The sequence below is a fragment of the Selaginella moellendorffii genome, unplaced genomic scaffold, assembly GCF_000143415.4.
Source record: "Selaginella moellendorffii unplaced genomic scaffold, v1.0 SELMOscaffold_1, whole genome shotgun sequence".
NCBI lineage: Eukaryota > Viridiplantae > Streptophyta > Lycopodiopsida > Selaginellales > Selaginellaceae > Selaginella > Selaginella moellendorffii.
Window position 1 is genome coordinate 1136417 of NW_003314262.1, and position 27218 is coordinate 1163634.

Consider the following 27218-nt stretch of genomic DNA (forward strand, 5'->3'; position numbering starts at 1 on the left):
AGGTGGGTGAATATATGATGTTTGGGTGTTACTATATTCTGTTGATCAGGTTGGGATAATAAAACGTGAAGCACAAATGCAGCGGTTGATGAGAGAAGATTTAGAAACTGAAGTGCAATCCCTACGACATGAGATCACTCTGAGAACCGGGATGATTGCAGCGTACGACATTTGTTTGCATTTTAAACGTGACATGTTACTGTAACAACTTCATTGTTACAGGAAGAAAACAGACGAAGAAGCAATCCTGAAGCTAAAGGAAGAAATTGCCAAGCTTTCTGAAGATTGTTTCGAGAAAGAGTCACAGGTAAAGGAATTCTTGATCTCACGTCGTAACATCTTTTATCTACAGATCCAGGCGTACAACAAGCATATTTCAGATCTAACGACTGCCTCCACCAGACAAGCATCCCACTATCAACAAAAGGTACGTCAACCCCCGTGCTCTCTATAGCTGGCTCTAATCGGTAACGGGACATGTTAGATCAACGAGCTGGAAACGTTTTTGGATCAGGCAAAAGCGACGAAAACAAAGGGGTCGAGCTCACCATTCAAGTGCATAGGGAAAGGTCTTTCGCAGCAGATGAACTCAGAGTTCGACGAAGAGCTATCTGCAGCAAGGCACCGTATCAGCGAACTTGAAACTATCGCTGCCGGCCGACAAAGAGAGGTGTTTATGCATCATTTTTGTTTCTCTAAATGCGAGGCTTTTTTTTTGTCTTTGACAGGTGTACATGCTAAACTCGAGGCTTGCAGAAGCGGAAAGTATGACACATGATGTCGTCAGAGACCTTCTTGGAGTTAAAATGGACATTACAAATTACGCTGTGAGTGGCGTTTTGGCATAGTGTGAGGTGCTTACCTACTTTTCAGTCGCTACTTGGCCAGGATCGTTTTCCAGATTCGTCAAACCATGAGGTAGGTGGTCTGTTTTTTTCTGTGCAATGTCAACTTTTATGTTTTGCTTCAGAACGTTCAACTCTTGCAAAAGCAACCTGAGGAGTATATTGAAGAACGGGATAGGTTGTATTCTATTTCTTTGTTCATTTGGATCCTGATATTTAGTCTGTTTACAGTTGTCTTGACGAAATAGACCACCGTCAGAATGAAGTTGCTGCCATTCGTGTAGCAGCTGAGAAGCTCCGGCTGCGAGAGCAAGCGCTAAACAGTGAGAACGAAAAACTGAAGGTACGTGAAACGTCATTTAATGGCAGGCAATGGTGTTTGGTACAGGGAGAACTTGATGCATTCAAAAAGCACAAGTCTGGTTTAGAGAACGAGGTACGGAAGCTATCCGGACAACAGAACCTTCAGCAAAGAATTCATCATCATGCCAAGATCAAGGTTTAAATTCTTCAGAAGGGGTCGGTCTTATGTTGATATCGTGCAGGAGGAAAACAATCTGCTAAAAGCTAAAAACGATGAGCTTTCGACTAAGCTTCGAAACATGGAAATACGTTTGAGTCGCGTCCATGAGGAACTTGACCAACATCGTGACGCAAATGGGAAGCCACGATATGAGGTTGAGCAGCAACTTCGCAGCAAACTAAAGGTATCATCGTTTTCTTTATCCACATTGAAGTAACGATTTTCTGCTTTACAGGAGGCCGAAGATGATAATCTCCAAATGGCCGAAGAGTTATCAAACATGTGCAAGAAGATCATGCAGGTAAAACGTCCCAGCTAATCCAGCTGGAGGTTCTGAAAATTTATCTGATAGGTTTCGGGCGCTTATCACACTGAGGGCCATGTGGATACTTCAGTGGCATGGCAGTCATTGGAGATGCTTCATCATCAGCTCGCTGATAACCAGAAGCAGGTGGCCGACCTCAAGCATATAATAGCTGACTACCGTAGAGTTGTAGACCGTTAACAGCCAATTGGGATCCTGCGCGAGGGCAATGGTTCGCCTAAGTCTCTGGTGCGCTACGTCTTGCGCGCTGCTATTGGTTATCTAGAAAATTCTTGAGCAATGAAAGTTGCGATTTTGATGAAGCTCTTGCTGCTCACAGGTAGCAGAACAACTGTACACTTTGTGCTAGACACTACAGGAAATGTACTGGCTGGCTTTCTGCGAGTGTGGCCGAAGTCCCAAGAAGCGTTACAGATAAAGAACTTTTTTTTCCCAATGTTGGTTACTGTACACTCGCAACCATTGCTGAGCGACTTGGTATCGATTCGTCAGACATTGTTGATACGCTCAGCTGAGGCGCCACCAGTGGGTCAGCGTTCTATATTTTGTAGAACTGCTTACTTCAACAAAAAGTCGGAAGTTTTGTTACGCGTGAGTCAAGCAAAGTCAAGCACTAAGAACTAGAATGGCTTTCACGAACTTGCAAATAAATTGCTGAACACTTGAAAAGTTGAACACATGCAATTCAGGGCATTCAGTTTCAAGAGTTGAAAATTGCTTAGTAATCCCTCGTCCCTTTCGAATTGGTTTTTGTCCGGTAATTGAAATTACATGGCTAATCTAGAATCTATGATCACGACGAAGATACATAGGATCACAACGTAATTCATTTGACACAGCCATTAACAAGTATGTTCTGTATTGTAATGGCACAATCAAACTGAGTTTTCTAACAACGGATGAACGCTATATGGAGCATTATGTTCTTCTATATTAAAGTGTCACAATATCATTTCCAGTAAACTCAATTGTATAAACAAAAGATAGAGCTTTTAGAAGTAGCCTTCGGACTCTTCTTTGGCAGCAGTCCGAGAAATCAGAAGGTTTTCATTTCCATCTTGTGTAGCAAAGGTTCAGGAGAGTAAAAATTTAACCTCAAGCTGCATTCTTGAAAGCAATGAAGTTCCCTCACATTCCAGGCCTACATGCGACTGCGTTTATACTTTCCACAGCTGGACTTCCATGCGCTTAACACAGCGGCGATCCATCAAAGGCCACACTAACAGGATCTCATCCAAGCCATTAACCCAGCTTTTATAGGACATCTATCTATCTATCTCCAGTCAAGTGCTAGGCAAGCATATTTATGTTGTTGGTGCTATAAACCGCGCTGGCCATCTGGACGAGGTATCTGCGTACCCCGCAAATCCCGACCACTTCAAATTATCTTGTAGTGCATAGCTCGTCCATGTCTCCTCTTTGCTTTTCTGTGATCTTCTACAGTGTCCTCTGCTATGATGGCTACGTGTCAGGGAACCATAACAAGTTCTGTCGCCATATATTTCATACGCTCCTTAGCATTTGATTGAAGAACTGAATGCAAAAATTCTCCTTATAAAGCATGTGAATATCTAAAACCAGAGCGTATTATAACGACTGTACCCGTCCGTGAAACTATACAGCTTATAATCTACCACCTCGTTAAGCACCGCATCAGTAAACGATCATTGAAATTTGTCTCAGCTTCTGACAATTCACACGCACCCGGAGCTTGCCATTTTCTTCATCCAATTCTGTCGTCTCAACTTTGTAAGCCAGCTTTGACGCTTGTTTCCGAACAGTCTTGGAGTACATTGGATACATTTACAGAGCACTGCTTCTAGATGTAGATGAAAACGGTGTTGAGCAACCTGGATGTCAACTTTGCATAAGTCGAAACGCTTTCAAGAGCCCGAGATATCGTCCCTGAAATTTGAATAGCTGTCAGCTGAATAGCACACTTGTTCTCCAGTACAGATGCTCCAAAAAGCGGACAAGATGTGAAGCTAAATCCTGATCAACACTCTCGTTCAGTATACCAAAGGTGCTTTTTGTTGCGAATCTGGACCTTGTTGGTACACTAAGCGTATCTGGCACTCTACTGCCATGCCTCCGTACCAAAGGTATTCTAAGTGGTAATATTCATCCTGAATAACAACTTTGACGTCCCCGACCTTTCCCACCACGAGAGAGATACACCAACACCAACAGCTTACCGTGCCAGTAGATCCCAGTCTGAAATGGTAACCCGCAGCTCCAAATGTATCCCACTATATCTCAAAGTTCCAGTACCGATACTTACATGGATCGTGGGCCTCCAATTCCTGATTATGGAGCGATGAGATCCAATCCATGGCCCAAAGTTGACGCCCCTGATCGCCTGCCCTGCTGATAACGGAACTACCATCCTGACGGCCAGAATCATGGCCATCACGACAGGGAAAAGAAAATCAAACTTTTATTTATCCTCTTCAGCACTGTAGCCTCACGCCCTTCAGCATCTTTAACTGTCAAAAGTGTTGGCTGCTAAAATCAAAAGTGCCCGTCCGTAGCCAATGCGTCCCAAGATCTGCTCTGAAGGCACCAGCAGCCGCTGTAGAAAATGCAAACTGCCTGCCACATTTAAAGTGAACTAATAGTCTTAAGATTTAGGGACTCTTTGATGCATAGAGTTCTGGTCTTTGTTCTAAGTTTTGGTCCTTTGTGGCGTTTTAAGTTTGTTCAAGTTAAGGAGAACGAAAAGTTTCTTACCAGCGGCCTCTCGTGATTCTCTGTCATCTCGTTTCTCACATGCTTTCACATTCTGACCATGCGTCCTTCTGCACATGTAAAACTTTTTGCGCTATGGCCTTGTTCTGCCAGGAAAGTCGTTGCTGATTAAGTTACAAAAGCTGGTTGTACACACCATAAAATGAAATGTATACCGAGTTTATATGGCATATAACATATTGCACCACATATATCGAAAAAAATTCGTCTATACTTCAAGGAAACCTGTTAACGACGTTGGGAATGACACTTTTGAAGACTCACGGGAATGACACTTTTGCTATGTTCTACAACTGATCAAAGCAAACTTCAAAGCGATTAACGTACGAACAGATTTTCTTTTATTTTCCGATCTGCAATCAATGAGAGATTCTGTTGTGTCTGTTCTTCGACCTGATAAGGTGGAGCTATGCGTTGATTTTTGTCCAGCTGCTCAAATGCATCGCAGTCTCAAAGTTAAGGAAGTTGTACTGAGCTCCCGTATCCTTGCTGCCAGTCCCTCTATATACGTATCAATACTTACATGGCTCGGGAACCCCTTCAATTCATATAAAATATAATCGTCTGCAGAACATAGGAAAGGCATATTCAGCAAGGTCCCGGATGTTTATCTCTTCTCAACGAGCTTGCAAAACATTTTTTATTTGGCGATGCCCATATAACATTTTTCCGATCTGCAATCAATGACTTCCCATCCCTTCACATGAGGGATTCCCCATCTTGCGTCTGTTTTTCCACCTCATCTGCTATGCGAGGGTTAACTTGAGATCTTGTCCTGGACATAAATATTACCATTGTCTAAAAAGCTTAGCAGAAGTTCATAAACAGTGCCTTACCTTGATTCCTTGCTTCTCAGTGCACTGCATCTCACGTCTTCTTTTGCCCCTCCACCAGTGTATGTGAGACCGTACCACACTATAAGATTGTTGCTTTTGAGAGACAAACCGTCGTTCCCAGAGCTAAATTTTCAGAATTGCCGTTATCAATGAACTATGTGGAATGATGAGCTCACATCAGAAAAGAAAAATACCTGGCTATTACATGTAGAGAAAGATTTCCAAGATGCATTCAAGTATTATCTGCAGAAAGAGAACAAAGAATCATAGGATCCAAAAACGTACAAACGAAGACAAATGGCCGCAACAGGCGCAATACGATTTCCTCCACCACAGGTTTGTTTCGCTTTCGTCTGAAGGCACAAGACCCTTCCAAATCTGAAAGAGGAGCAAAGTAAACCAAAAGCATGGCTGTTTTGCTGCGTTGTAACTTTAAAAGTGACTGGCAACTCGCGGATGTGTTGTGCAGCTGCTTGACTACATTAGTCGAGTGGAGGCGTGACATGACCAACCATTTAACAAGTGGCAACTGAGCTTCATGACTTTGACAAAATGCAGTAACATCATCCCGACTCTGCAATGAAGTTTGTCAAGCCAAAGTTAGAATATGAAAAATCGGTCGGCTCTTCCGCTATCTATATATAGGTACACTAGTTACGCGCGTCGATAGGCAGATCGAGATCCGTAGCGTAGCGTAGAGGGTTAGTAGCGCTTGAGCGACTCGTATCTGCAGCTGTTGAGCGCGGCAGTGACGTTGTCAAACTCGGAGAGGACGGAGAGGTAAGGTATGAGCTCAAGCAGCTCTCGGTCCCTGGGGTTGTCAATAAAGGAGGTGATGGGCACGGCATTCTGCGGCTGCAGTGCGTACGAGTGGGGGCTGTTGTCCACGATGATCACCTTGTGCAGGTCCCGGCCCAAGATGGACAGGTCCTTGACGAGGCCCCCGCCGTAGAGCCTACACGACTCTCTGTAGAGGCGGTGGCGGATGGCCGAGTAGTAGTCGAGGCGGTCCACCAGCGGGTCTGCGTACTTTTGCAGGCTGGCGGTGAAGAGCACCACCTCGAACTTGTCGGCCATGGCGCGCAGGAACTGCTCCACGCCCGGCCGCTTGACGACGTAGACGGTCTGGAGCTTGTTGTCGATGTCTACTCTAATGGTGAAGTCGTACCTGGGGATGGGCACGAAGGACGAGTGCACCAGCGTCTCGTCCAGGTCGAGGACGAGCGTCACCTTGTCGCGCTCCTGAGGGGCCAAGGGAGGAATGCCACACTCGCCGTGGATGGGCAACGAAACGGGGCTCGGGGGCACGTAGCACTCGCAGTCGTCCAGAGAGTCGTGCAGGCTGCTGCTTTCGGCCAGGCTCGACGACAGCTCCAGCCTCGCCGCCGCCGCCTCCCTCGACGTGCGGACCAGCCGGTCCTGCATTGCTGCCCGCCATAGCCGCGCATTAGACATCTATTTCAGCAGCAAGTTGGGCACTACTACAGCCTCTCCCCGCCCGCCATCTTTTCGCTCACCTCGCGCGCGCGCGAGATGATTTCATGCAACAAGAAAAATATTGGCCACCTTTGCCCTAAAACAGATATCCACCGTCGGCAACGCTTGGGCCACGTAGGATGCCCGTTCTGTTTTTGTTTTCTACATTTTCTACAGTAAATACCAGTACACTGTAGCTATTCAGGCGGCGGAGGAGGAATGCTGGCGCTGCCGCTGCCGCCGTTGTGTGCACCCTGGCCAAGCCAAACGAATGAGAGAAGGAGCAGGCACAAGAAAGAAAGAAATCCAACCTCGTCTTGCACGTTGAGTTGCTTATTCAGCGAATTCCGAAGGTCCTGAAACTCCTGAACCACCACACAAGCTTTTTCGTAAAACGACAGAAATAAAAAGATGAAAATGCTATACTTACACTCCTCAGCTGCTCCACTTCCGAGTTCAATGTGCTGCGGAGCTCTCCAAGCTCCTGAGCATTTCATTCGTGAGGTGATCGTCATGGATGAGAGAAACAATACCTCGCGGTAGTTCTTCACCTGAGAATCCAGCTTCCCCCGCCAGTCTTGCAAGTCCTGCCAGTGCCACCCCCCCACATAATGAGCCAAGCCCGCTGCAATCAATGTCTACCTTCTTGAGGTTCTGGACCCGAGCAAGCAGCTCGGCTCTCGACTTGTTGATCTCCTGCCCCGCCCCCCACACACAACACGGTCCATGAATACCAGCACAAGATCTAGCTAGGAGAGCACTCACAGAGACGGGATCACCATCGCGCTCAGCAGTCGTCGCCCCCTCCTCGCCATCGCCCTCTCCAAGAGCCTTCCAGTAAGGCACAAAGCATCGAGATCAAACACGCAGAGCACAGAGCAGCGCATACCTTGGGGAGATCGCTCCTGTCCATGTCGTGCTGCTGTTGTTCGTTGTGAGTGTGTGTGTGCGAGAGAGAGAGAGAGAGAGAGAGAGAAGAAAGGGGGGCGGCAAACCTGTGCGAGAGCAATAGAGTCGTGGCGCTCCTCCTCCATGGCCCTAGGTAGCAGCTATAGCTGCTGTAGCTGTAGCTTCTTCCCTTGCTCGTCGTCCTGGATGGGTCTCGAACCCCAGACGAGAGCCCAGGAAATAACTCGGTTTTGTTTTGGATTTGTTAGCCATTTTAAAGGGGCGCCATCCGAGTGGAGCGCCGGGCGGTGTAGAATTACATGGTTGGGGAGGTGCTGCTGCCGCTCAAACACAGACAATCACTCGCGTCGAGTCGGTCAGTCAGTCGCTTGGCCGATCAGCAGCAGGCGCAGGAGCGCCATCTTTCTTGGCCAGATGAAACGCCCGACTCACCGTCGAGTGCAGCTGCTCCTTGGTCAGCGACACGTGTTCCCGCATCTGCATCACCACGAAATATTGTGTAAGGCAAGCGCATGGAATGCGAGAGTGGGCGAGAGAGAGAGAGAGCTTGCTTGCTTTGGTACCTTGACAATGACGGTGTGGAGGAGGTGGTGGCGGTCGAGGCTGGAGATGCTGGCGTGCTCCACCTGGAGCTGGAGCTCGTCTTGCAGCGTGACGAGGAGGTTGGCGACGGGGTAGCTGTCCTTGGGGCACTTGACGCGCACCAGTGCCTCCGATCCCACAAGGTGCACGTAGACGTCCGGCTGCTGCTCCCGCTCCTTGTAGCGCGACCGCACCTCCGACTGCGTGTCCAGCACATCGCCGCCGGCGCTGGCACTGGGAGAGGTGGCCAGGCTACTCTGCTTTCCCAGGAGCCTCGTCGCATCGTTGGTGTTGGTAGCAGCAGCAGCAGCAGCAGCAGTAGCAGCAGCGGCAGCATGAGTAGCATGACGAGACGACGCCGACGACGCGTGGAGCTGCATCTCCTTCATCTGTGTTTCCAAGTTTTGGACCTTGTCCCGCAGCTCCTTGATGTACTTGATGGCGTCTTCCAGCAGCGATGCTTTGTCCATCTAGAAAAGAAGCATTGTAGACTCAGCGCATAAAGAACTGGCAGAGAATTGCCTACCTTGGAAACGTTTGGAACCACCGAGCGCAGCGCGTAGAAGCGCTGGTTGAGCTTCTCCCGCCGTTGCCGCTCCGCCTGGACGTGATTCAAGGGCTCCTCGCGGTCGTTTGCAGGCTTCCGGCCACGCTTCCTTGGAGGCTTTTGCACCACGTTGAGGCTGCAGTCTGCCGCTTCTCTAAACGACACCTCCGCTTCCGAGTCCAGCTCCTGCTCCGTCTCGATGCTGGAGCGCGGTGGATTCATCAGAGCTGCCACCGTCGCCTCCGATTGCTGCTGCTGCTGCTGCTGCTGCTTCATGCCTCCTGGCTTGGGACCCGAGCTCTTGCTGGCTGCCTCCCTCAAGTACGTCATGCTTGCCGCTTGCTTTTGCTGCTGCTGCTGCTGCTCGGCCACCCTGCGGCTCTTGGAGTCCATGGACGTGACAATCTCACTACTCTCCGCTACAAACGCCTGGAACTTGTTGCTGTGGCCGGGCCTGATGCTCCCACCACCTTTGTTGCTGGGTGGTGCCCCGAGCTGGAAAAAGTGCTTGTCGTCGTACGACTTGGATGAGTACGGGGGCAGGATGACGGGCACGCTCTCTTTGTCGCTGTCCAGGCTTGGCATGTCGTAAGGGTCGGACGAGTAGAAGTACTCCATCCCGGTGCTGCTGCCCAGGGCCGAGGAGCTAAGCTTGTCCGGATAGGACGCCTTGAGCGACGGGTTGAGGTGTGCGCCACGCTCCATGCCCGAGTTGACGGTGATGCTGCTGGAGCTGGACAAGGGGCCAGAGAGGAGAATGCTCTCGTATGCTGAAGCCTGGTGATGATGATGCTGTTGCTGCGGTTGCTGCTGCGGCTGCTGCTGCGGCTGCTGCTGCACATCCGCCACCTGGAATGTACCTGGCTGCTGCTCCTCCTCAAAGTATCTCCTTATGTCTTGGAGTGTCCGCGAGCACTCGTTAACCTGCGGCACCACATATATCATCTCCAACAAAGAGAAGCGAAAAACACGAAAGCTTACGATTTCGGTGGATCCCAGCTCCACAACTCCGTTTCGGGTGGGAACACAGACGATTGTCTGCAGCGTGGAGTACGTGAGAGATCTATACAACATGGCCAGTTCAACTTTTTGTTACCTGAATTCCTGCGCTCTGGGCACAAGCACAGAGGGGAGGAGTGAAGTCAGCACGCAATCTTGGAGCACAAGAAAAAAGAATACGTTACCTTGGCAAGCTCCAGTCGCGCACACTGGAAGTTAATGGGCTTGACAGTGTCGCAAATCCATATGTGCTGCCCAAACTGGAACGCCCGCCCTGGAATGCTGCGAGTTCTCCTGGAGCTTATCAGCCTTGGAACAAGACAAGAAGCGTGTTTCTACGTACCCTTCACCGCAGGGGAAATTCCACGACATGGAGAGGAGATAGAACCACTCCTGGTCGGTGACATGGTCCACCTCTCGGAGGTCCTCCTCGGGATGGCACAGGTCGTGGAGCTCGCGGAGGACCCTGCGCCTGAGAATTTGGTCGGCATCGAACTTGGCCTCGTTCCGCTGGGTACTGTTCTCGTTGGTGGAGAAGTAGCCGTCGCCCCAGCCCAGAATCCTGGAGTGAAGTGAGCCCTTTTAGAACCATGGCAGATGATGCTAGGTGATGCTACGGGGGGGGGAGAGAGAGAGAGAGAGCTTACATCTGGCCGTCGGCGCTGGAGAGCTGCCAGAAGATTGCATACGTCCAGCAGCAGAGGGACGAGTTGTCGACGAGCAAGGTGAGCTTGTGCTGCAGCGCCGTGTCCGCAAACGTGCTCTGGATGCCCCCCCCTCCGCCCACCTCCTCCTGGAACGGATTGAAGTCGGGGCTAGAACCCCCTAGAAAGGACGAGAAATCGAAATCCATTCCCCCTCTCCCTCTCCCTCTCCCTCTTAGAGCTGCTACAGGAAGAACACACAAATCTCGCGCAGCATCCCCCAGATCTAGCAGCGGACAAGCTCCCAATCAATCTTGCGCTGCCTGGAGCTCCTCTCTCCTGGGCACTGGGGGCACACAAAGAGGGAGCTCTTCTGACTTGGTTGCGATGAGAGAAGCAAAAAAACAAGCGCGTGCTGCGAAAGGAGTGGAGGTCGCGCGGCGCACGCCTTCCATATGTAAATAATGGCCCCCCTCTCTCTCTCGCTTAGGTAGGTTTAAAGGGCCACATTTTCCATTTACCCAGCTGCCTCAAATTGGCGTGAAAACCACGTGCTCAAACACGTTGTCGCGGCCCCACCCCACCTTTTTTTTTTCCCTTTTATCCCTGGCCCTTGTTTCCTCCTTGCTCGCTCCACGCCTCCAAGCTTATCCCTTGGGCACCGTCACGTTGAGAATTTTCACGTCCTGGTATGGCTTGTCGCTCTTGTCCGTCTTCACCTTCTCGATCGCCTGTTTTTTACGTTCACAAAAACAAATCAATGCCAACACGAGGAGAGAGCGAGAGAGAGATGGGCTTCTCTCTACACAACAACGCTGTTGTTGTTGTTGTTGTTGTTGTAGCAATTGCTTTTTACCTGCACGACATCCATGCCTTTGACGACGCGGCCAAACACGGTGTGCTTGTTGTCCAGCCACGGTGTCGCCACTGTCGTAATAAAAAACTGCGACCCGTTGGTGTTGAGCCCCGCATTCGCCATGGACACGGTAAACGGGCGATCATGTCGAAGGCTGGTGGACAAAAAAGGCAAAGCACGCCACAAACGTGGTGCTATTTGAGCACACAAGAAACACGACAATGATGCAAGCTCGCCTACCTCTTGTGGAACTCGTCTTCGAATTCACCCCCCCAAATTGACTGCCCGCCTGTGCCGTCTCCCAGCGGGTCGCCCGTCTGGATCATAAAGCCTCTGATCACCCGATGGAATATCAGGTTGTCGTAATAACCATTCCGACAGTGCGTAGTAAAGTTCTCCACGGTTCTCGGGCATTCCTCGGGGTAGAGACGTATGTGAATGTCTCCCAAGGTCGTATGCATCATCTGGAGAAAACAATTCAGGCCTCGCCATCAATTCCGAACATAACATACATACCACGTTCAGGGGCAAGGAAGTAGTGGTAGCCTTGCCAACGTCCGATATTGCCAGCAACTCCTCAGGCGGGGGTTTCTCGTTGAAGACATCCCGGCCCTTGGATGCATCCTCTGCTTCTTCAGGCTCCCTCCGGCTACAGATCACAGAATGGCTTTAGCGTAAAGCGAGTGCACAGCATTGCCTACCTGAAAATATAGAAACGGTGCTTTTTAAATGCGCAGCAGATGAGGGTTGGATCTGTCACGGACTCCTTCTGGTCCACAGCATTGGCACCAGCAGCGGGAATCTTCTTGACCTTTTTGACGCCGCTTCCCCCTTGGTACAGCGCAATTCTTAAAAACCTTTCCGTGTTTTCCACCTTACCAAGGATTCTCGCCACTTTGTTGGTGGACAGATTGACAACCTTGGATAAACTTCAACAAATAAGTAAAACGCGCATCACATGGCGGAGTGAGAGTGACTTACCTTAACTCCCAAGAGTGTTGCATAAAGCAAAAAGTTGCCACTCTCGTCGAAGATTGCGTTGGCGGGTGGGACGTTCTCCGCTTTCTCAATTTCCTTCTCAACGGCCATGCGGCGCCCGAAGTCAAAAGCATCTAGCCGGCACAGTGGCTGGTCACTTCTCTGCAAATCTTGTGCGACCTGGAAACATTTCCCACGTCAGTATGAAGCATCTAGAATTGGGAACCGATTCAATCATATATACCTCCAGTGATTCATCAAAGGTCCGCCTCAGTTTACCTGTTTTAAATCTAAACACGCGGATGCGCCTATCTGGTGACGACGTCACAAATTGTAGCCCGTCCTGACTAACCTGCAAAGGAGAAAAGGTCATCTTTACATCCGAGTGATGAACCACAAGATAAACTCACCTCCAAGGCAGACACTGTTGTTTTACATTTTGCTAGAGTGTACAGATCAGTTTCAGTTTTATACTTGAAATTCACACTGCAAGCAACAAACGAAACCAGTTAGCTTGCTCGAGCCTGTGTTTTCACTTTTTATGACACTTACACTTTGTAAGGGAACTCCATGGTTTTTGTCAACCAATACTCAATCATTCCTTTGTCGTCGATCGAGACGACGGTATCGAATGCCGGGATAAACTTCATCAGTTTGACAGGGGAGCCATGCACCTGCAAAGCCCCATAAGAGAATGAGAGCCCATACTTGACAACTGGTATGTACGTACCTCGTTGGAAATCAGAGGGTCGTTGCTCCCAGAACGAGCATCAAAAATGTGAACAGCAGGCGTCGCTCTGTCACTAATGGCAAGCTTTGAGTCGGTGCTTCCTTGCTTGACAACCCACTCAGCCGCCCCGGGAACAAAAGAGAGCCGCAGCATTGAAATCATGTCGTAATTGACAACATCGTAGATTTTCGCGGAGCGATCGTTCGATATAGTACAACAGAGAAGGCCGTCTGCGCTCACCTGGAGAACCCAAAGACAGAGTGAGAAAGAAGGGCAAGACAAGCAAGATACAGTGACACAAGTGCTTACTTACAGCCAGTCCTTCAATGGGGCCAACATGGGAGCGAAAGTGCTTCACAAACTCCACTCCAGTTCCTTTCTTCTTCCAAAACTTGAGATGCCCTGTGGCAGAGATCGGGATAAGTGTCGCTCATTCCCTTTCGTTGCTCACTTACCGTCACAGCTACCAGTGATGAAGAAATCGGCGACGGACACCGCGACGTGCGTGACGACGTCCCTGTGCATGAAGCTCTTCTCGTACCTGGACGCAAAGCGGTGAGCCGCAAAGACGAAAGAAATCTGGTGCTTACATGGCGGCACAGGGCAACGCATCCAGGAATGCGTGCTCGAAGTCGAGCGGGCGCTTGGGCTTGCGCGTAGGCGCGGGGGCTGGGCCGGGCGCCGGCGCAGCATCGCCCTCCTCCTCCACATCCATTCTTCCGCCCTAGAAAGAAAACTATATGTATCAACCCTAAATATTTGTCGCGTGTTTAAATCACAAAAACGTGCTTCACATTTATTTCCCTTCGGTCTCCCCGGGAAAGCTCCACGCCGCGTGGTCGTCGCACAAGAACAAATACCTTTCCTGGTGGCGAATGGCGATGGATTAATCACAGGGAAAGAAAGAGCCTGAGGAGAGAGATTACCGTCTCCCATCGGCCTTTGGTTTGGGCTCGACGAGCGCAGCCATAGTGGAAGCTCTTGCGGCACTTGCTCAAGTAGCATCCCAGCGCGGCGCCTCTGGAGCCACAGGCATGGCACTTGAGCTTGCTGGCTCTCCCAATCTCCGACTTGACATTGCGTATTTGCTGATCACCGCCCTCCTCTCCCCCATCACCATCGCCTATGTAGTAAACGTTGGGAGCCCTGCGTGATCAAGAATGGATCATCATCCGTGCACGACAGATGCTGATACGTACCACTCGGCACAACGAAGGTGGACGTGCACGGCTGTCGGGCGATCATGGCAAGCTTCTCCTTGATGGCAAGATGTGGCTGGGATCAAGCTCCGGTTCCGATATTCCATGAGCGGCCCTGCCTCCTAAAAGCACACCAAGTTTACCCGAAACTTCTGTGTCATGTATCAAAGAGAGAAAAAAAAAAAAGAATGCTACCTCTGAATCGCCACTGGCTTGGCAGAAGCGGCACGACCAGGAGAGATCATTCTCCTGCTGTGCTGTGACCGTCCTTGGATCTGGATCTGGCGCATCCGTTTCAAACACTTCCTCGCGCTTGTTGCTGTTGTTTTGCTCAACCTCTGGGACGGGCTTCATTGTGTTGTTCTTGGCGTCCGATTCGTCTTGGTGGAGCAAGAGAGATGTGAGGAGCTGCTCCTCCCCAAACTGGAAGGCTACCACGCGTTTCTTGGCAGGAAGCAATGGAATCCCGCAGAAGCGCTCCCTGACGGTGCCGGCGCTGCTGGCCGCTGGCCGGAATCTCTTCTTGGGCGGGCAGCAGCTCAAGTTGTAGAGCGGCGCCTCGGTGGAGCAAACCGTGGATTGCTGCTGCACTGGAAGAAGAAAATGTAATGCGCCATGAGATCTATGAGGAGGGAGGAGATTTACCTGGGCGAGCTTCCATGGCGAGCGAGAGAATGCTAGAGCGTGGACGACGATGCCCTAGGGTCGCGTTGAGAGCGCGCGCGCGGTTTCGATTTTTCTTCTTTCCCGCCTTATGCGACGCAATTCAAGCGAGGTCATATGAAATGAAAGAGCAGGCAAAAAGTTTAGGGTTTAAGGAGGAGATGGTGGTGGTGGCGACGGGCGCCCTCCCTGCTCCCACGGGATTAGGGCTTGGGCGCAGCAGCAGCAGCAGGGAGAGGAGGAGGACGAGGAGGAGCAGCGGGCAGATCCGCGCGGTATTGCAGTGGAATCGGCGGCCGGAGCTGGCTGGGAGCCGACCCCGGGTTGTGGTGGTGACATCGGGCAAAGGCGGCGTGGGCAAGACGACGGTGACTGCGAATCTAGGTATGTGCTTGGCGCGGCTCGACTTCAGCGTGGTTGCCATCGACGCGGACGTGGGGCTGCGCAACTTGGATCTGCTGCTGGGCCTGGAGAATCGCGTCAACTACACGGCAATGGAGGTGCTCAACGGCGAATGCCGGCTGGATCAAGCGCTGGTCCGCGACAAGCGATGGACAAACTTGGAGCTCCTGTGCATCAACAAGCCCCGCTACAAGATGCCCATGGGATTCGGCGGCAAGGCACTGACGTGGCTCGTGGACGCGCTCAAGCAGCGCCCCGACGGATGCCCCGACTTCATCCTCATCGACTGCCCCGCGGGGATCGACGCCGGTTTCATCACCGCCATCACACCGGCTAACGAGGCCGTGCTCGTCACCACCCCGGACATCACCAGCCTGCGAGACGCGGATCGCGTCACGGGTCTGTTGGAGTGCGACGATATCAAGGACATCAAGATGATTGTCAACCGGGTGAGGAGCGACATGATCAAGGGGGAGGACATGATGTCGGTGCTGGATGTCCAGGAGATGCTGGGCTTGCCGCTGCTTGGTGTCGTTCCAGAGGACTCGGAGGTGATCAAGAGCACCAACCGGGGGTACCCGCTAGTGCTCAAGAAGCCTCCGACTCTGGCCGGACTGGCATTGGAACAGGCGGCTTGGAGACTGGTGGAGAAGGACAGCATGAAGGCGGTGCTCATCGAGGAGACTCGACCCAAGAGAGGATTCCTGCCTTTCATGGGAGGCTAGCTCAGATCTGGTTTGTGTTCTTCTTTCAAACTTCTCCACTGTTGTTCTCACTCCTTCCCTCGCTCCCTGTGCAGCAGGGGAACGTCTTCTTAAGGTTGCGATTAAGTACCGGTAAATACACTGCCCAGGATGATGAGGAAGGGATTTTAAAGCACATTGGATTGGAGGCCAACAGATAATAAGTGGACGGTGGGCATGGCTTCGCGCGGCATGAATCGAGGTAAGCCTCCGGCGTCGCTGCAATGACAAGGCTGCCGACTATCCTCGGATGACTGCGTCTCGAATACAACTTCAAGGATGACTGCCGCAACCACGGCTCTGCTGTGCCAACAATGTACCACCGGTACACTTCAATCCTTCCATCATGGACTGAGCTGGGAATGGAGGCCCAGAAAGCGCATGGCTTCCGGCTTATCTCCCTCGCCTTCACCCTCCTGGAGGACTTGGAGAGCTGAACTTCCGCGGTCTCACAGGGGTCCTCTCTTCACTTCTAGCACCACCACCACCACCACGTCTACGCGTGCGTCCTCGGCTACGACAGGAACCACCGCCGAAGAGAAGGAAGAGCCAACCATCGACGAGCTCCTCACCAATCTTGAAAAGAGCGAAGCTGGGGCTTCTGATACTGCTGCTGGAACTCAGAGACGAAGACCACCGGCAGGTACGCCGTCAAGGATCACACGGACCTTCCCCGTGCAAGACGAGGACTTGGTTGCGGACAAGGTCCTGACTGGACGAATCAAGTCCATCATGACGTTTGGTGCCTTCGTGGATCTCGGTGCTAGAGTAGACGGCTTGCTCCACATTTCGAAGCTGGGTGAGGGGTTCGTCAAGGCTGTGGAGGACGTTGTACAGGTCGGGCAGGAGGTGCAAGTTCAGATACTCGAGGCGGACTTGCAGAATAGACGCGTGAAGCTCAAGCTGTACGATCCCACTCCCAAGCCAGAACCAACAAGAGCACCCTCTTCTGGTGCTCCGGCCACAGGCGGTCGAGAGGCCTTCCGTGGAAAGATTGCCGGAAGGGGTGCTCCAGGGGCAGCAGGCCAAAACCGACGAGCAGCGACTGACAAGCCGAAGACGTCAAACTACCAAAAGGGACAGGCTGCGACAGGTGTTGTCAAGAACTTGACAAGAAGAGGCTGTTTTGTGGAGCTCCCTGGAGGCGAAGAAGGCTTCATGCATGCGAATGAGATCAGCGTGGCCGGGGAGAATGTTCCCATTGAGACCCTCGTTAAAGTGGGACAGGAAGTGAAGGTGAAGGTGCTCCGCATCATCGAGGGAAGAATCAATCTGACCATGAAGGAAGAGCTGGACCTGAAGAAGGTGAATGAGGAGTTTAATGGAAGCATGACCGCCACCAACGCATTTGAGCTTGCTTTCCGAAAAAATGCTGCCATCAGGAAGTATTTAGAGGAGTCAGGGAGGCTTCCAGTTGTGGAGGCAGCCGACAAGAAGAGCAAGAAAACGAAGGCGGAAGAGGCACATGTGAACGCTGAAGCACCAGAAGACCCGGCATCGACGGCTGACGAGGCCGAAATTGTGAAAGAGGAGGCCCCTGCCTCACAAGAAAAGGAACCTTCCGTGGAACAAGAGGCTACGGAAACAGTAAGTGCAGTCCGAGAGGAGTTGCCCAAGGAAGAGGAGGAGGAGCTATCGGAACCAAAGGATGTGGTTGCTGCTGATGCTGTACCAGACGTGGAAGATAAGCGTGTGGAAAAAGAGCCACAGGAAGCCGTCGAAAACGTGGAAAAGCCTGGGGACGAGGAGGTGCCGGTAGCAGAGGTTGAAAATGAACTTGTTGAGAACAAGGAAGAGCCAGCAGAGGTGACAAGTGCAGCTGTCCAAGACAAGGAACCTCAGCAGAAAGAGGACGTGAAAGAGGAAGAAGATGAAGTTTCGGAGACAAAGACGGAAAAAGCGCTGGAGGATGATAAATCTGCCGACGATGAAAAGGCAAAAGAGGCGATTGCCGAAGTGAAAGAGAATGTGGAGGAGACAAAGGAAGAAAGTACGACGAAGGAAGAGATGCTGGCCACGGAAGCAGAGTCTGTCGGCACAGTGATTTCCGCGGCATTGGTGAAGTCTCTCAGGCAGCAGTCAGGAGCAGGCATGATGGACTGCAAAAAGGCTCTGGTGGAAACAAACGGAGATTTTGAGTTGGCCATCGAGTATCTGAGGAAAAAGGGGCTGGCTGGTGCGGATAAAAAGGCTAGCAGGATCGCCGCCGAGGGAGCAATCGGGAGCTACATTCATGACGGTCGGATTGGTGTCCTGCTAGAAGTCAACTGCGAGACAGATTTTGTGTCTAGGGGCGAGCTCTTCACGCAGCTGGTGGAGGACTTGGGAATGCAGCTGGCTGCATCTCAACAGGTTGAATACGTGTCTGTGGACGATATTCCGGCCGAGGTGAAGAGCAAGGAGTTCGAGATTGAGATGCAAAGGGAAGACATACAGAGCAAGCCCGAGGCTGTACGTGCCAAGATTGTGGAGGGACGAGTTGCGAAGAGGCTCGCGGAGCTAGCGCTGCTTGAGAAAACGTTCATCAAGAATGACAGTCTTCTCGTCAAGGATCTGGTTAGGCAGACAATTGCAGCCGTGGGTGAAAACATCCAAGTGAGGCGGTTTGCAAGATACATTGTTGGAGAAGGCCTTGAGAAACGCAGCTACGATATTGCAGCTGAAGTCGCTGCTCAAGCCGAAGCACAGGCACAGAAGGTCGTCGAAGCACCGGCCACGGAAAGCACCAGCGATAGCAGCGGCAGCTCCGAGACGGACAAGGATGCTCAAACCATCGCCATCTCGGCTTCTTTGGTGAAGCAACTACGGGAAGAAACAGGAACTGGCATGATGGACTGCAAGAAAGCTCTGGTAGCATGCAAAGGCGACTTTGAACAGGCGAAGGACTACCTGAGAAAGAAGGGACTGGCAAGTGCGGAGAAGAAGGCTGGGAGAATAGCGGCAGAAGGGATGGTGGTGAGCTACATTCATGCGTCACGTATCGGCGTGCTGGTGGAGGTCAACAGTGAGACGGACTTTGTGGCGAGGAACACAGTGTTTAAGGAGCTGGCCGACGATCTGGCGATGCAACTGGTCGCTTGCCCGCAGGTGGAGTACGTGTCTGTGGACGACATATCAGCTGACATCAAGGACAAGGAACGCGAGATTGAGATGCAAAGGGACGACTTGCAGAACAAGCCCGAGCAGATTCGTGCCAAGATTGTCGAGGGGCGCCTGAGCAAGCTGCTGGCGGAGAGAGCCCTGCTTGAGCAACCGTATCTCAAGGACGACACCAGGCTCGTCAAAGATGTGCTGCAAGCCAAGACGGTGAGCTTGGGCGAGAACATCCGCGTCCGGAGGTTTGAACGCTTTACGTTGGGAGAAGGCATCGAGAAGAAGGCTCACAATCTTGCCGAAGAAATCGCTGCGCTGAAGCCAGTGTGACTTCCAGGTTTCGCTCCTAATTTTTGTTGTCCTCGATGAATCTGTGTAGCCAACGTTTTGCATTGCAGTCCGAATGTGCTGAAGTGATCAACCAGGAACTTCCATTCCCCCGACGCTGCGTCGTAAGAAATGAAGTGTGAGCCTTGCCTCTCGGATTCATCCCTGAGCATCATCTCGAACTGCTGCTGCTGCTGCTGCTCTTGCTGTTCTTGGCCGTCTAGATTGTCGTTCCAGCGGATGTTAAACAGAGTAACTTCAGCTGGTTTATTGAGCCCGTCACCCACGCCAGGCTTTTTGCTCTCGTCCATGTAGACAATCACCTGGTTCTTGTCGAACTGGACAGCGTCGCACACGTCCAGCTCTCGCACATCTGTCCGGCCGATGAAGCGGATCTCCCCGTGCTGCTTGCGCCCGACTACAAAGTTGTCAACTCGGTGGCAGTATCCTCCCGGCGTGGAAAGGTGACGCTCTCGGATCTCCTCCGGGCTGGGCTGGATGTAGTAGTCTGAGCCCGTCACCTTGGGTGTTGGCACGAATGGCTCTGCTTCTGGTTCCGCTACTTGGTTGCTCGGACCCGGTTCACTGCTCTCGGGCATACTTAACGGTGGTGACGATGGTTCCACCGGAGTTTCGTGCTCGTTTGCTTGCGGCGGGATGAAGAGCGATCTTGGGTTCTTGGTTGCTCGCAGGAAAATTTCTGGAGGCGGCGGCTCGTCCCAGATTACTGGAGGTGCGGTGCGTGCTTTTGATCTGCTCGTCTGGAAGCGGCTGCGTAGAACTGGTCTCGATGGTAGAACCAGCAGAGGGGAGCCGGATCTGGTGCCAACGCTCGTCGGCGGAAAAGTGTTGCTGCTCTTGAAAGATATCTGCTGGGCGTGAGGGAGCTTTCCAAAGGGATGGCTGGATTTGAAGGTGAAAGAGCTCAGACTTGGCCTGCACATATCCACGCTTTTAAGTTTCGTAAGCAGGTTTCAGAGGTGAGTATATTGCTTGCTTGCGATCAGATCTAAAGCTTCACTTACAGTTGTTGCTGCTGCTGCTGCTGCTGGGGATGGCTTCGTGAATGGTCGTGTAAACTACGCTCGTCAGTTACCGTCGCCGGAGGAGGAGGAGCAGCACAAAAGACCAAAGGCTGCGAGCCAGAAGTGAGTATCTGGAAAGATAACTATGTAAAGCTTACCGTGATGAGCGGTAACGATGGTGGTGGTGACCATTGTGACGCCGGAACGAGGTAGTAAGTACCAGGAGGCAAAGCGCCTGCGATGCCTTTGGTGCTTGGCGATGGTGTGGGAAGCGATAACGGATCGGCAAGCATGGGATCACCGCGGCAGTAGCAATCCCATCGGATTTCCTCGTGGCTCTTGTTCCTGTAGAAGCTCATGGCCGAGATGGACAGGATGGTGAATCCTGTCTCAGGATCAAGCGTTGGGCAGTAGTACAAGGTAGCACCGCTCGCGTTGAGCTCCTGGATCTGCATCTGATCATCTGTGAGCTCCAATGATCAGCAAGTTCTAAGCTGCTCGCATCCATCCATGAAGTAAGTTTTTGGTTTGGATGGTTGATTATCTTACCTGGGCTGAGTGCTCCCGCGTGATCGATCAATCCAGGCGGGCTGCACGATGGTGGCCAGTCCTGTTGATTCCCCGAGTTGTAGAGACCGAGTGGCTGTCTCGCCATATGCTGCTGCTCAAGGACAACTCCGGCCGGCTTCATGACTTGTCTGTGCGAGGAGAAAAAGTTGCCGCGATTGATACTTGGATGCTGCTGCTGCTGAATCCATGGCGCAGCTCCTACACTCGATCTGGGTGTGGTCGTCATTGGGACGTCATCAGTGTTGTTCCAAGAAAATGGGGAGTTCATTGCCGCTCCATAGCGCTGCCCGTGCGATCTGTTACCGCCATAGCCGCCATAGCCGCCATTTCCATTGCCATAGCCATAGCCATAGCTGCCTACCATCGCCGCTTTGCTTCACATCTAGGTTTTGTGAAGTTTTGAATTTTGAATCGCAACAGGCGCCAAGAATTTTAATGACGTGGCAACCGGCGGCAGACGTGGCTGAATGACTGAAACAAAAAGCTTCTCCAATTGCTATTGCTTGGAATTAATTTCGTCAATAGCTATCTCTGGTATTGGTTATGCTGGGATCCTTCGGTGCATCGCGACGTAAGTTTCTTGCTCGCCGAGACATCCTCCGTGGTTTAAGTCTCTCTGTTGATCGATCCAGGATGGCGCCGAGAAGTAGATGAGCACCGAGCGGCGTTATAAGCTGCTGGGGGTCGAGAAGATTATCCAGAAGCGATGGAAGGACGCCAGACTTTGTTTCCCTGGTCCATTGTTGCACTTACTGGAACATTAACTCCAAGCCCTCTACAGTATGTGGCAGCTACTGAGCAGATTGCTGGCATTCTTGCTTCAAGCATCGTGCAGGCCAAAGTTCCTGCTGTGATCTGCTCACGAATAGAGTGGTGAATCGCGCATGCAGATTGATTGTCAGAATAACTCACTGTAGGTTCTTCTTGCTGCTGCTGCACACCGGCTAGAAGATCATGAAGCCCCACGGCCTCTTGAGCAGCCAGCGTCAAGGCTGTGTCACAGCAATACCATCGCTGCACACTGTCTTTGCTTCACATCTAGGTTTGCTTAATCAAGCTCAATGGCTATGGCCGACTCTATCTCCACCGAGAGACTTTGGCTAGTAGGATAGAATGCCATTGGTTATGGGTATCGAACCCCTGACCATCGTAGGTGCATTGCCAGTGAGAATTAGGGTTTACGAGAACGAGAGCTTCACTGTGCTGCGGCGGCTGCGACGGCAACACGGGAGGCTCTCTACGTCGGATCCTTCGCTGCATCGCGACGTAAGTTTTCTTTGCTCGCCAGGAGATCCTCCGTGGTTTGAGTCGCATTTTCTGTGTCCATCCAGGATGGCCAGCGATGGCGCCGAGAAGAAGATGAGCACCGAGCGGCGTGACAAGCTGCTGGGGATCGAGAAGATTATCCAGAAGCGATGGGAGGACGCCAAGATCTTTGAGGTCGATGCGAGCGACGAGCCGCCCAAGCCCGGTGAGAAATATTTCGGGAATTTTCCATACCCGTACATGAATGGGGTCCTTCACTTGGGCCACGCGTTCTCGCTCTCCAAGCTAGAGTTCTCCGCGGCGTTCCAGAGGCTTTGTGGCACGAAGGTGCTGCTGCCAATGGGATTTCACTGCACAGGGATGCCGATCAAGGCTTGTGCCGATAAGCTGGTCCGCGAGAGCGAAGAGTTTGGGTGTCCTCCAGTGTTTCCTACCGAGGTGACGGACGAAGCTCCAGCTCCAGTTGCGAACAAAGAAGAGGTTCCAGTGGAGGTGAAATTCAAGGCCAAGAAAAGCAAGGCTGTGGCAAAGTCCGGTGCTTCCAAGTATCAGTGGACGATCATGAGGTCTTTGGGTCTGGAAGACGATGAGATTGCCAAGTTTCGGGATCCACTCTACTGGCTGGAGTACTTTCCGCCCATCGCCAAGAACGACTTGAAAGTCTTTGGGCTAAGCTGTGACTGGAGACGCTCTTTCATCACCACAGAGGCGAATCCTTACTACGACTCCTTCGTAAGGTGGCAGTTTGAGCACTTGCGTGAGAAGAAGAAGGTGGGCAAGGATTTGAGGTATGCCATCTATTCTCCTCTGGACAGGCAGCCTTGTGCCGACCACGATAGAGCTTCCGGCGAGGGTGTGGCTCCTCAAGAGTACGTACTTATCAAAATGGAGGTCCAGCCTCCTTTCACGGGGAAACTCAAGGCTTTGGAAGGGAAGAAGGTTTTCTTGGCAGCTGCCACCTTGAGGCCGGAGACCATGTATGGTCAGACGAATGCATGGGTTCTGGCAGACGGTGACTACGGTGCTTATGAAGTCAGTGCGACGGAAGTTTTCGTGGTGACGGCTCGGGCTGCCTTAAACATGGCTTATCAGAACTTGTCACGGGTCCCGCAGCAACCAACGTGCCTGGTGGAACTTAAAGGACAGGACTTGATTGGTTTGGCGGTTGTTTCTCCGCTTGCAAAGAATCCGGTGGTTTACGTGCTGCCGATGCTGAATATCAAGACGGACAAAGGTACTGGCGTCGTGACAAGTGTGCCAAGCGACTCTCCCGACGACTACATGGCGCTCTCGGATTTGAAGTCGAAGCCTGCGCTGCGGGCGAAGTTTAACGTCCAAGACGAGTGGGTGCTACCTTTCGAAGTCCTTCCGATCATCAACGTTCCGGAATTCGGGGACAAGTCGGCGGAAGCGGTCTGCATCAGCATGAAGATCAAGAGCCAGAACAACCGGGATGATCTGGAAGCTGCGAAGAAGATGACTTACTTGAAGGGGTTCACAGACGGGAAGATGCTGGTCGGTGACTATGCCGGAATGAAAGTCCAGGAGGCGAAGCCGCTGATCAAGAAGCTGCTGGTGGAATCAGGCCAAGCCGTTATCTATAGCGAGCCCGAAAAGAAAGTGATATCGAGGTCAGGAGACGAATGTGTGGTGGCCTTGACGGACCAGTGGTACTTACAGTATGGCGAGGAGGAATGGAAGTCACAGGCGGAAAAATGCCTGACGCAGATGGAGCTCTACAGCGACGAAACGAGGCGCTTGTTCGAGCACGCTCTTGGATGGCTGAACCAATGGGCCTGCTCGCGTTCTTTCGGGCTGGGCACAAAGTTTCCTTGGGACCAGGACTTTTTGATCGAGTCGCTGTCGGATTCCACCATCTACATGGCGTACTACACGCTGGCACATATCTTACAGGAGGGGGACTTGTATGGCAAAGGTGATCATGCTGTGAAGCCCAATCAGATGACGAGGGATGTCTGGGACTTCGTATTTGGCATGGGACCTCTTCCAGAGAGCGAGATTCCGGTTGAAACTCTGAAGAGGATGAAGAAGGAGTTTGATTACTGGTATCCGTTCGACTTGCGCGTCTCTGGGAAGGATCTCATCCAGAACCACCTGACTTTTAGCATCTACAATCACACCGCCATGTTCCCGGAGGAGAGGTGGCCTCGTTCGTTCCGGTGCAATGGTTTCCTGCTGCTCAACGGGGAGAAGATGGCCAAATCGACAGGGAACTTCCTCACCATTCGGGACGCTGTAAGTGACTTCTCGGCAGATGCAACGAGGTTTGGCCTGGCGGACGCTGGAGACTCGGTCGACGATGCAAACTTCGTCAAGCTGACAGCAAACTCGGCCATCCTGCGCCTGACCAAGGAGATGGCCTGGATGAGCGACGAGGTCATTGCTGCTGAAAAGGATCTGAGGAAGGGATCCCCCACTACATTCGCAGACCGCGTATTCGAGAACGAGATCAACATTGCTATCAACCAGACGGAGAGGAACTACAAGGCTCTGATGTTCCGTGAGGCGCTCAAGTCGGGTTTCTACGATCTCCAGATAGCCAGGGACGAGTACCGGCTGGCGTGCTCCTCCTCGGGCATGAACAGGGACTTGATCTTCAGGTTTGCAGACGTCCAGACGCGGCTACTGACTCCAATTTGTCCGCACTACGCCGAATACGTCCGATCGGAGATCTTTCACCAGGAAGGATTTGCAGTGACGGCAGGCTGGCCAGCCTCAGGAACTCCCGACTTGACCCTCCAGAGAGCGAACAAGTTCTTCCAATCCATCCTTGCCGACTTCCGGAAGGCCTTGCAGAAGCACCTGGCCGCCTCGAAGAAGGCCAAGAAGGGACAGGCAGCAGTGCCTCCGGCGGCTCCACTGGCGGGCTTGATCTACGTAGCCGAGAAGTACGAAGGCTGGAAGGAGGAGTCCCTGAAGATTCTCCAGTCGTGCTATGACAGCGGCAGCAAGACTTTCACTTCGGACGTGGAGATCTTGTCCCGGCTGCGCGAGAGCTCGGTGGGACAGTCCGGGGACTTCAAGCAGATCCAGAAGAAGTGCATGCCGTTCGTCAAGTTTAAGAAGGACGAGACGCTGTCGGTTGGGCCCCAGGCACTGGAGCTGCGGCTGCCATTCGACGAGCGGTGGGTGTTTGAGGAGAACTTGGAGCTGATCAAGGCGCAGCTGGGGCTGGAGAGCATGATGGTGGTGCCGGTTTCGTCCTCGTCCTCAGGCAAGATCGCTGCTGCTGCTCAAGCCGCGTCTCCGGGGAGTCCAGTGATTGTTTTCGTCACAGTTCCAGAAATGGTCGCAGCTCTCGCGTCGAACGGAGTGGCCCAAGTCACCGTCTCTTGAACGTCTCTTTGCCTGATTCCGCGCTCGAATATTCTCACGTATGAGGGAAAGAATCCCAAGGAGGAAAGGCTCGTTCTGGGTTTCTCTTCTTTTGCTAAAGATAGTGTCGAAAGGATTTACAGAACTTTGGAGACGATTTTGAGCTTCTGGGAATGTGGGCGTGTCCTTCCCATCACATGTTGAGGCGCTCCAGCCTCTCGGTCCTGGCATTGAGGTAGCACCACAGGCCACACTGGCTACTCTCGAGCGCAGGGCCCGAGTGGTGCACGAAGTAACCGGCATGGTGATCCAACACCAACAAGTTCTGCTTCCACAGACCAGAGGAAGTGGTATTAATTTTGGAGGCCATGACTTTGGCAAAACGAAAGAGCACTGAGGGTAGCTTGAGCTCTTGCCTGTGGCGCAACCACAGTGACGCTCCAAAGGCGTATATGTAGCAGCACTTTTCCTGGAGGGAGATTGTCAGGATCCGGGGGCCTGCGTTGCCCACAGGTGGCAAAAGGTACGTGACTTGATGATGGAGTTCCATGACTTGCAAATGGCAGCACAACCCGACAGCATGCCCAGCTCCATCTGATGCTGTGAGTGGAGCGTTGTAAGTGTGGTGCACAGCCTCAGGTTCCAACGGGCCTCGGAGGGGAATTCGAGGCTGGCAAGCATGCGCGCTGTGCTTTGCTGCAGCCACAGGCCAGCAGTACTTTGCAAGTGCCGGCTGTGAGGAGGCTGATGGTTTTGGCGTGTGGAGACTTGTGTTACAAATTCTGTTGTGCGTAGAAAAGACACTATAAGGGTATATTTCTGGAGCCTCGTGTACTTCTTGTGTGAGGACTCAATTGTGGTTTATGGCTTGGACCACAGACATTTGAGGTGGGATAGTTGATATGGATAGTTACTGATATTATGATGATGAGATTTTTACAGCCCTCCTGATTTTGCATTCTTATCACTCTGGATTCTCCACTAGGCTAGACAATAGAAAGAGAATGGAGGAAATTAGCAAGGATTGTTATCAGCAGCAAGGAAAAACTTCATTATTAAGGCCTTAACATGCTAGAAGATTTATTAAGACAGTTTAGATTTTAGACTTTATTTTTTCAATGTGGAAATAGAAATGAAATATAAAAATGTGCATATTCAATTAACCCTTGGTTTGAACTGCTTATTGAATGTTATAATGAATCTCAAAAACTTGTGGTTTAACTTGCCATTCCATTGAATAAGAAGCTTTTTAGAAAAACCATATACCATAAGATTAAGAAAATAAGATCATCAACTTTGTACTCTATTGGTGGACAATAATGAGAGTTGTAGTATCATTGTTGTCCTAGTTATATGCAGCTTAAGTATTGAATAAATTTCACTTGAACCAATGAAATAATATTTATTAAATATTGATCTCAAGACCTTACATCAGCAGCTCATTGCAATCACTCTATTAGCAATATTGGATTATGATCATATAAAAGTTCATATGGTGAAACACTAATAACATATACATATAAAAGGGATGGCAAAATAACCATCCCAATCCAAATGTTAAAAGTTCACATATTTCGCAATCATCTCTTTGAATGT

At 51.6% G+C, this 27218-nt stretch overlaps 10 protein-coding genes across 13 annotated transcripts in view; 4 read left to right on the top strand and 6 right to left on the bottom strand.

Moving 5' to 3' along the window:
* LOC9656907 (kinesin-like protein KIN-12E) overlaps nucleotides 1-1995 on the top strand; it is an 8878-nt gene extending 6883 nt beyond the window's left edge. The window contains exons 24-35 of the mRNA XM_002961371.2: nucleotides 50-162; nucleotides 223-307; nucleotides 353-427; nucleotides 485-670; nucleotides 729-827; nucleotides 874-918; nucleotides 971-1023; nucleotides 1077-1188; nucleotides 1234-1344; nucleotides 1391-1552; nucleotides 1604-1669; nucleotides 1721-1995. Of these exons, the coding sequence (XP_002961417.2) occupies nucleotides 50-162; nucleotides 223-307; nucleotides 353-427; nucleotides 485-670; nucleotides 729-827; nucleotides 874-918; nucleotides 971-1023; nucleotides 1077-1188; nucleotides 1234-1344; nucleotides 1391-1552; nucleotides 1604-1669; nucleotides 1721-1873 (1260 nt within the window). The 3' untranslated portion in view covers nucleotides 1874-1995. The remainder of the gene's footprint in view (nucleotides 1-49; nucleotides 163-222; nucleotides 308-352; nucleotides 428-484; nucleotides 671-728; nucleotides 828-873; nucleotides 919-970; nucleotides 1024-1076; nucleotides 1189-1233; nucleotides 1345-1390; nucleotides 1553-1603; nucleotides 1670-1720) is intronic.
* A 3056-nt stretch (nucleotides 1996-5051) lies between these two features.
* On the bottom strand, nucleotides 5052-6748 carry LOC9629678 (carboxy-terminal domain RNA polymerase II polypeptide A small phosphatase 1). 2 transcript variants are annotated; one of them, XM_002961834.2, is made up of 3 exons: nucleotides 5472-6748; nucleotides 5278-5400; nucleotides 5052-5216 (listed from the first exon to the last, which is right to left on the bottom strand). In XM_002961834.2, the coding sequence occupies exon 1, from the start codon at nucleotides 6730-6732 to the stop codon at nucleotides 5980-5982; it is 753 nt and encodes a 250-aa protein (XP_002961880.2). In that variant the 5' UTR covers nucleotides 6733-6748; the 3' UTR covers nucleotides 5052-5216; nucleotides 5278-5400; nucleotides 5472-5979. The 2 variants fall into 2 exon arrangements, with proteins under 2 accessions (XP_002961880.2, XP_024539765.1); XM_024683997.1 differs by having other exon boundaries at nucleotides 5278-6748.
* Nucleotides 6749-6870: 122 nt separating this feature from the next.
* On the bottom strand, nucleotides 6871-8016 carry LOC112349494. 2 transcript variants are annotated; one of them, XM_024684011.1, is made up of 8 exons: nucleotides 7749-8016; nucleotides 7643-7672; nucleotides 7519-7584; nucleotides 7396-7449; nucleotides 7287-7340; nucleotides 7184-7237; nucleotides 7065-7118; nucleotides 6871-7007 (listed from the first exon to the last, which is right to left on the bottom strand). In XM_024684011.1, exons 1-8 carry the CDS (start codon nucleotides 7785-7787, stop codon nucleotides 6951-6953), a joined length of 408 nt encoding a protein of 135 aa, XP_024539779.1. In that variant the 5' UTR covers nucleotides 7788-8016; the 3' UTR covers nucleotides 6871-6950. The 2 variants fall into 2 exon arrangements, with proteins under 2 accessions (XP_024539779.1, XP_024539774.1); XM_024684006.1 differs by having other exon boundaries at nucleotides 7643-7675.
* On the bottom strand, nucleotides 7879-10690 carry LOC112349483 (transcription factor MYC4-like). Its single transcript, XM_024683974.1, has 8 exons — nucleotides 10438-10690; nucleotides 10134-10352; nucleotides 9976-10072; nucleotides 9888-9902; nucleotides 9773-9829; nucleotides 8771-9715; nucleotides 8226-8714; nucleotides 7879-8139 (listed from the first exon to the last, which is right to left on the bottom strand). The coding sequence occupies exons 1-8, from the start codon at nucleotides 10641-10643 to the stop codon at nucleotides 8023-8025; spliced, it is 2145 nt and encodes a 714-aa protein (XP_024539742.1). The 5' UTR covers nucleotides 10644-10690; the 3' UTR covers nucleotides 7879-8022.
* A 235-nt stretch (nucleotides 10691-10925) lies between these two features.
* Nucleotides 10926-13748, bottom strand: LOC9629679 (peptidyl-prolyl cis-trans isomerase CYP71). Of its 2 annotated transcripts, XM_024683986.1 has the most exons (14): nucleotides 13589-13748; nucleotides 13454-13539; nucleotides 13312-13400; nucleotides 12999-13238; nucleotides 12821-12942; nucleotides 12679-12754; nucleotides 12513-12620; nucleotides 12272-12448; nucleotides 12170-12209; nucleotides 11992-12121; nucleotides 11807-11939; nucleotides 11531-11754; nucleotides 11291-11444; nucleotides 10926-11165 (listed from the first exon to the last, which is right to left on the bottom strand). In XM_024683986.1, the coding sequence occupies exons 1-14, from the start codon at nucleotides 13711-13713 to the stop codon at nucleotides 11082-11084; spliced, it is 1788 nt and encodes a 595-aa protein (XP_024539754.1). In that variant the 5' UTR covers nucleotides 13714-13748; the 3' UTR covers nucleotides 10926-11081. The 2 variants fall into 2 exon arrangements, with proteins under 2 accessions (XP_024539754.1, XP_002961881.1); XM_002961835.2 differs by having other exon boundaries at nucleotides 11992-12209.
* On the bottom strand, nucleotides 13747-14982 carry LOC112349488 (BRCA1-associated RING domain protein 1-like). The gene is made up of 5 exons (XM_024683992.1): nucleotides 14843-14982; nucleotides 14393-14787; nucleotides 14198-14319; nucleotides 13925-14144; nucleotides 13747-13863 (listed from the first exon to the last, which is right to left on the bottom strand). Exons 1-5 carry the CDS (start codon nucleotides 14856-14858, stop codon nucleotides 13795-13797), a joined length of 822 nt encoding a protein of 273 aa, XP_024539760.1. The 5' UTR covers nucleotides 14859-14982; the 3' UTR covers nucleotides 13747-13794.
* On the top strand, nucleotides 14857-16141 carry LOC9629680 (putative septum site-determining protein minD homolog, chloroplastic). The gene is made up of 2 exons (XM_002961372.2): nucleotides 14857-15997; nucleotides 16062-16141. The coding sequence occupies exon 1, from the start codon at nucleotides 14857-14859 to the stop codon at nucleotides 15985-15987; it is 1131 nt and encodes a 376-aa protein (XP_002961418.2). The 3' UTR covers nucleotides 15988-15997; nucleotides 16062-16141.
* Nucleotides 16142-16158: 17 nt separating this feature from the next.
* LOC9656909 (titin) lies at nucleotides 16159-19541 on the top strand. Its single transcript, XM_024683968.1, has one exon. It carries the CDS (start codon nucleotides 16285-16287, stop codon nucleotides 19426-19428), a length of 3144 nt encoding a protein of 1047 aa, XP_024539736.1. The 5' UTR covers nucleotides 16159-16284; the 3' UTR covers nucleotides 19429-19541.
* Nucleotides 19445-20024, bottom strand: LOC9656910 (nuclear pore complex protein NUP98A). Its single transcript, XM_002961836.2, has 2 exons — nucleotides 19576-20024; nucleotides 19445-19469 (listed from the first exon to the last, which is right to left on the bottom strand). Exons 1-2 carry the CDS (start codon nucleotides 20022-20024, stop codon nucleotides 19445-19447), a joined length of 474 nt encoding a protein of 157 aa, XP_002961882.2.
* A 2166-nt stretch (nucleotides 20025-22190) lies between these two features.
* LOC9629681 (leucine--tRNA ligase, cytoplasmic) lies at nucleotides 22191-25790 on the top strand. The gene is made up of 2 exons (XM_002961374.2): nucleotides 22191-22286; nucleotides 22352-25790. The coding sequence occupies exon 2, from the start codon at nucleotides 22353-22355 to the stop codon at nucleotides 25641-25643; it is 3291 nt and encodes a 1096-aa protein (XP_002961420.1). The 5' UTR covers nucleotides 22191-22286; nucleotide 22352; the 3' UTR covers nucleotides 25644-25790.
* Nucleotides 25791-27218: the final 1428 nt, after the last annotated feature.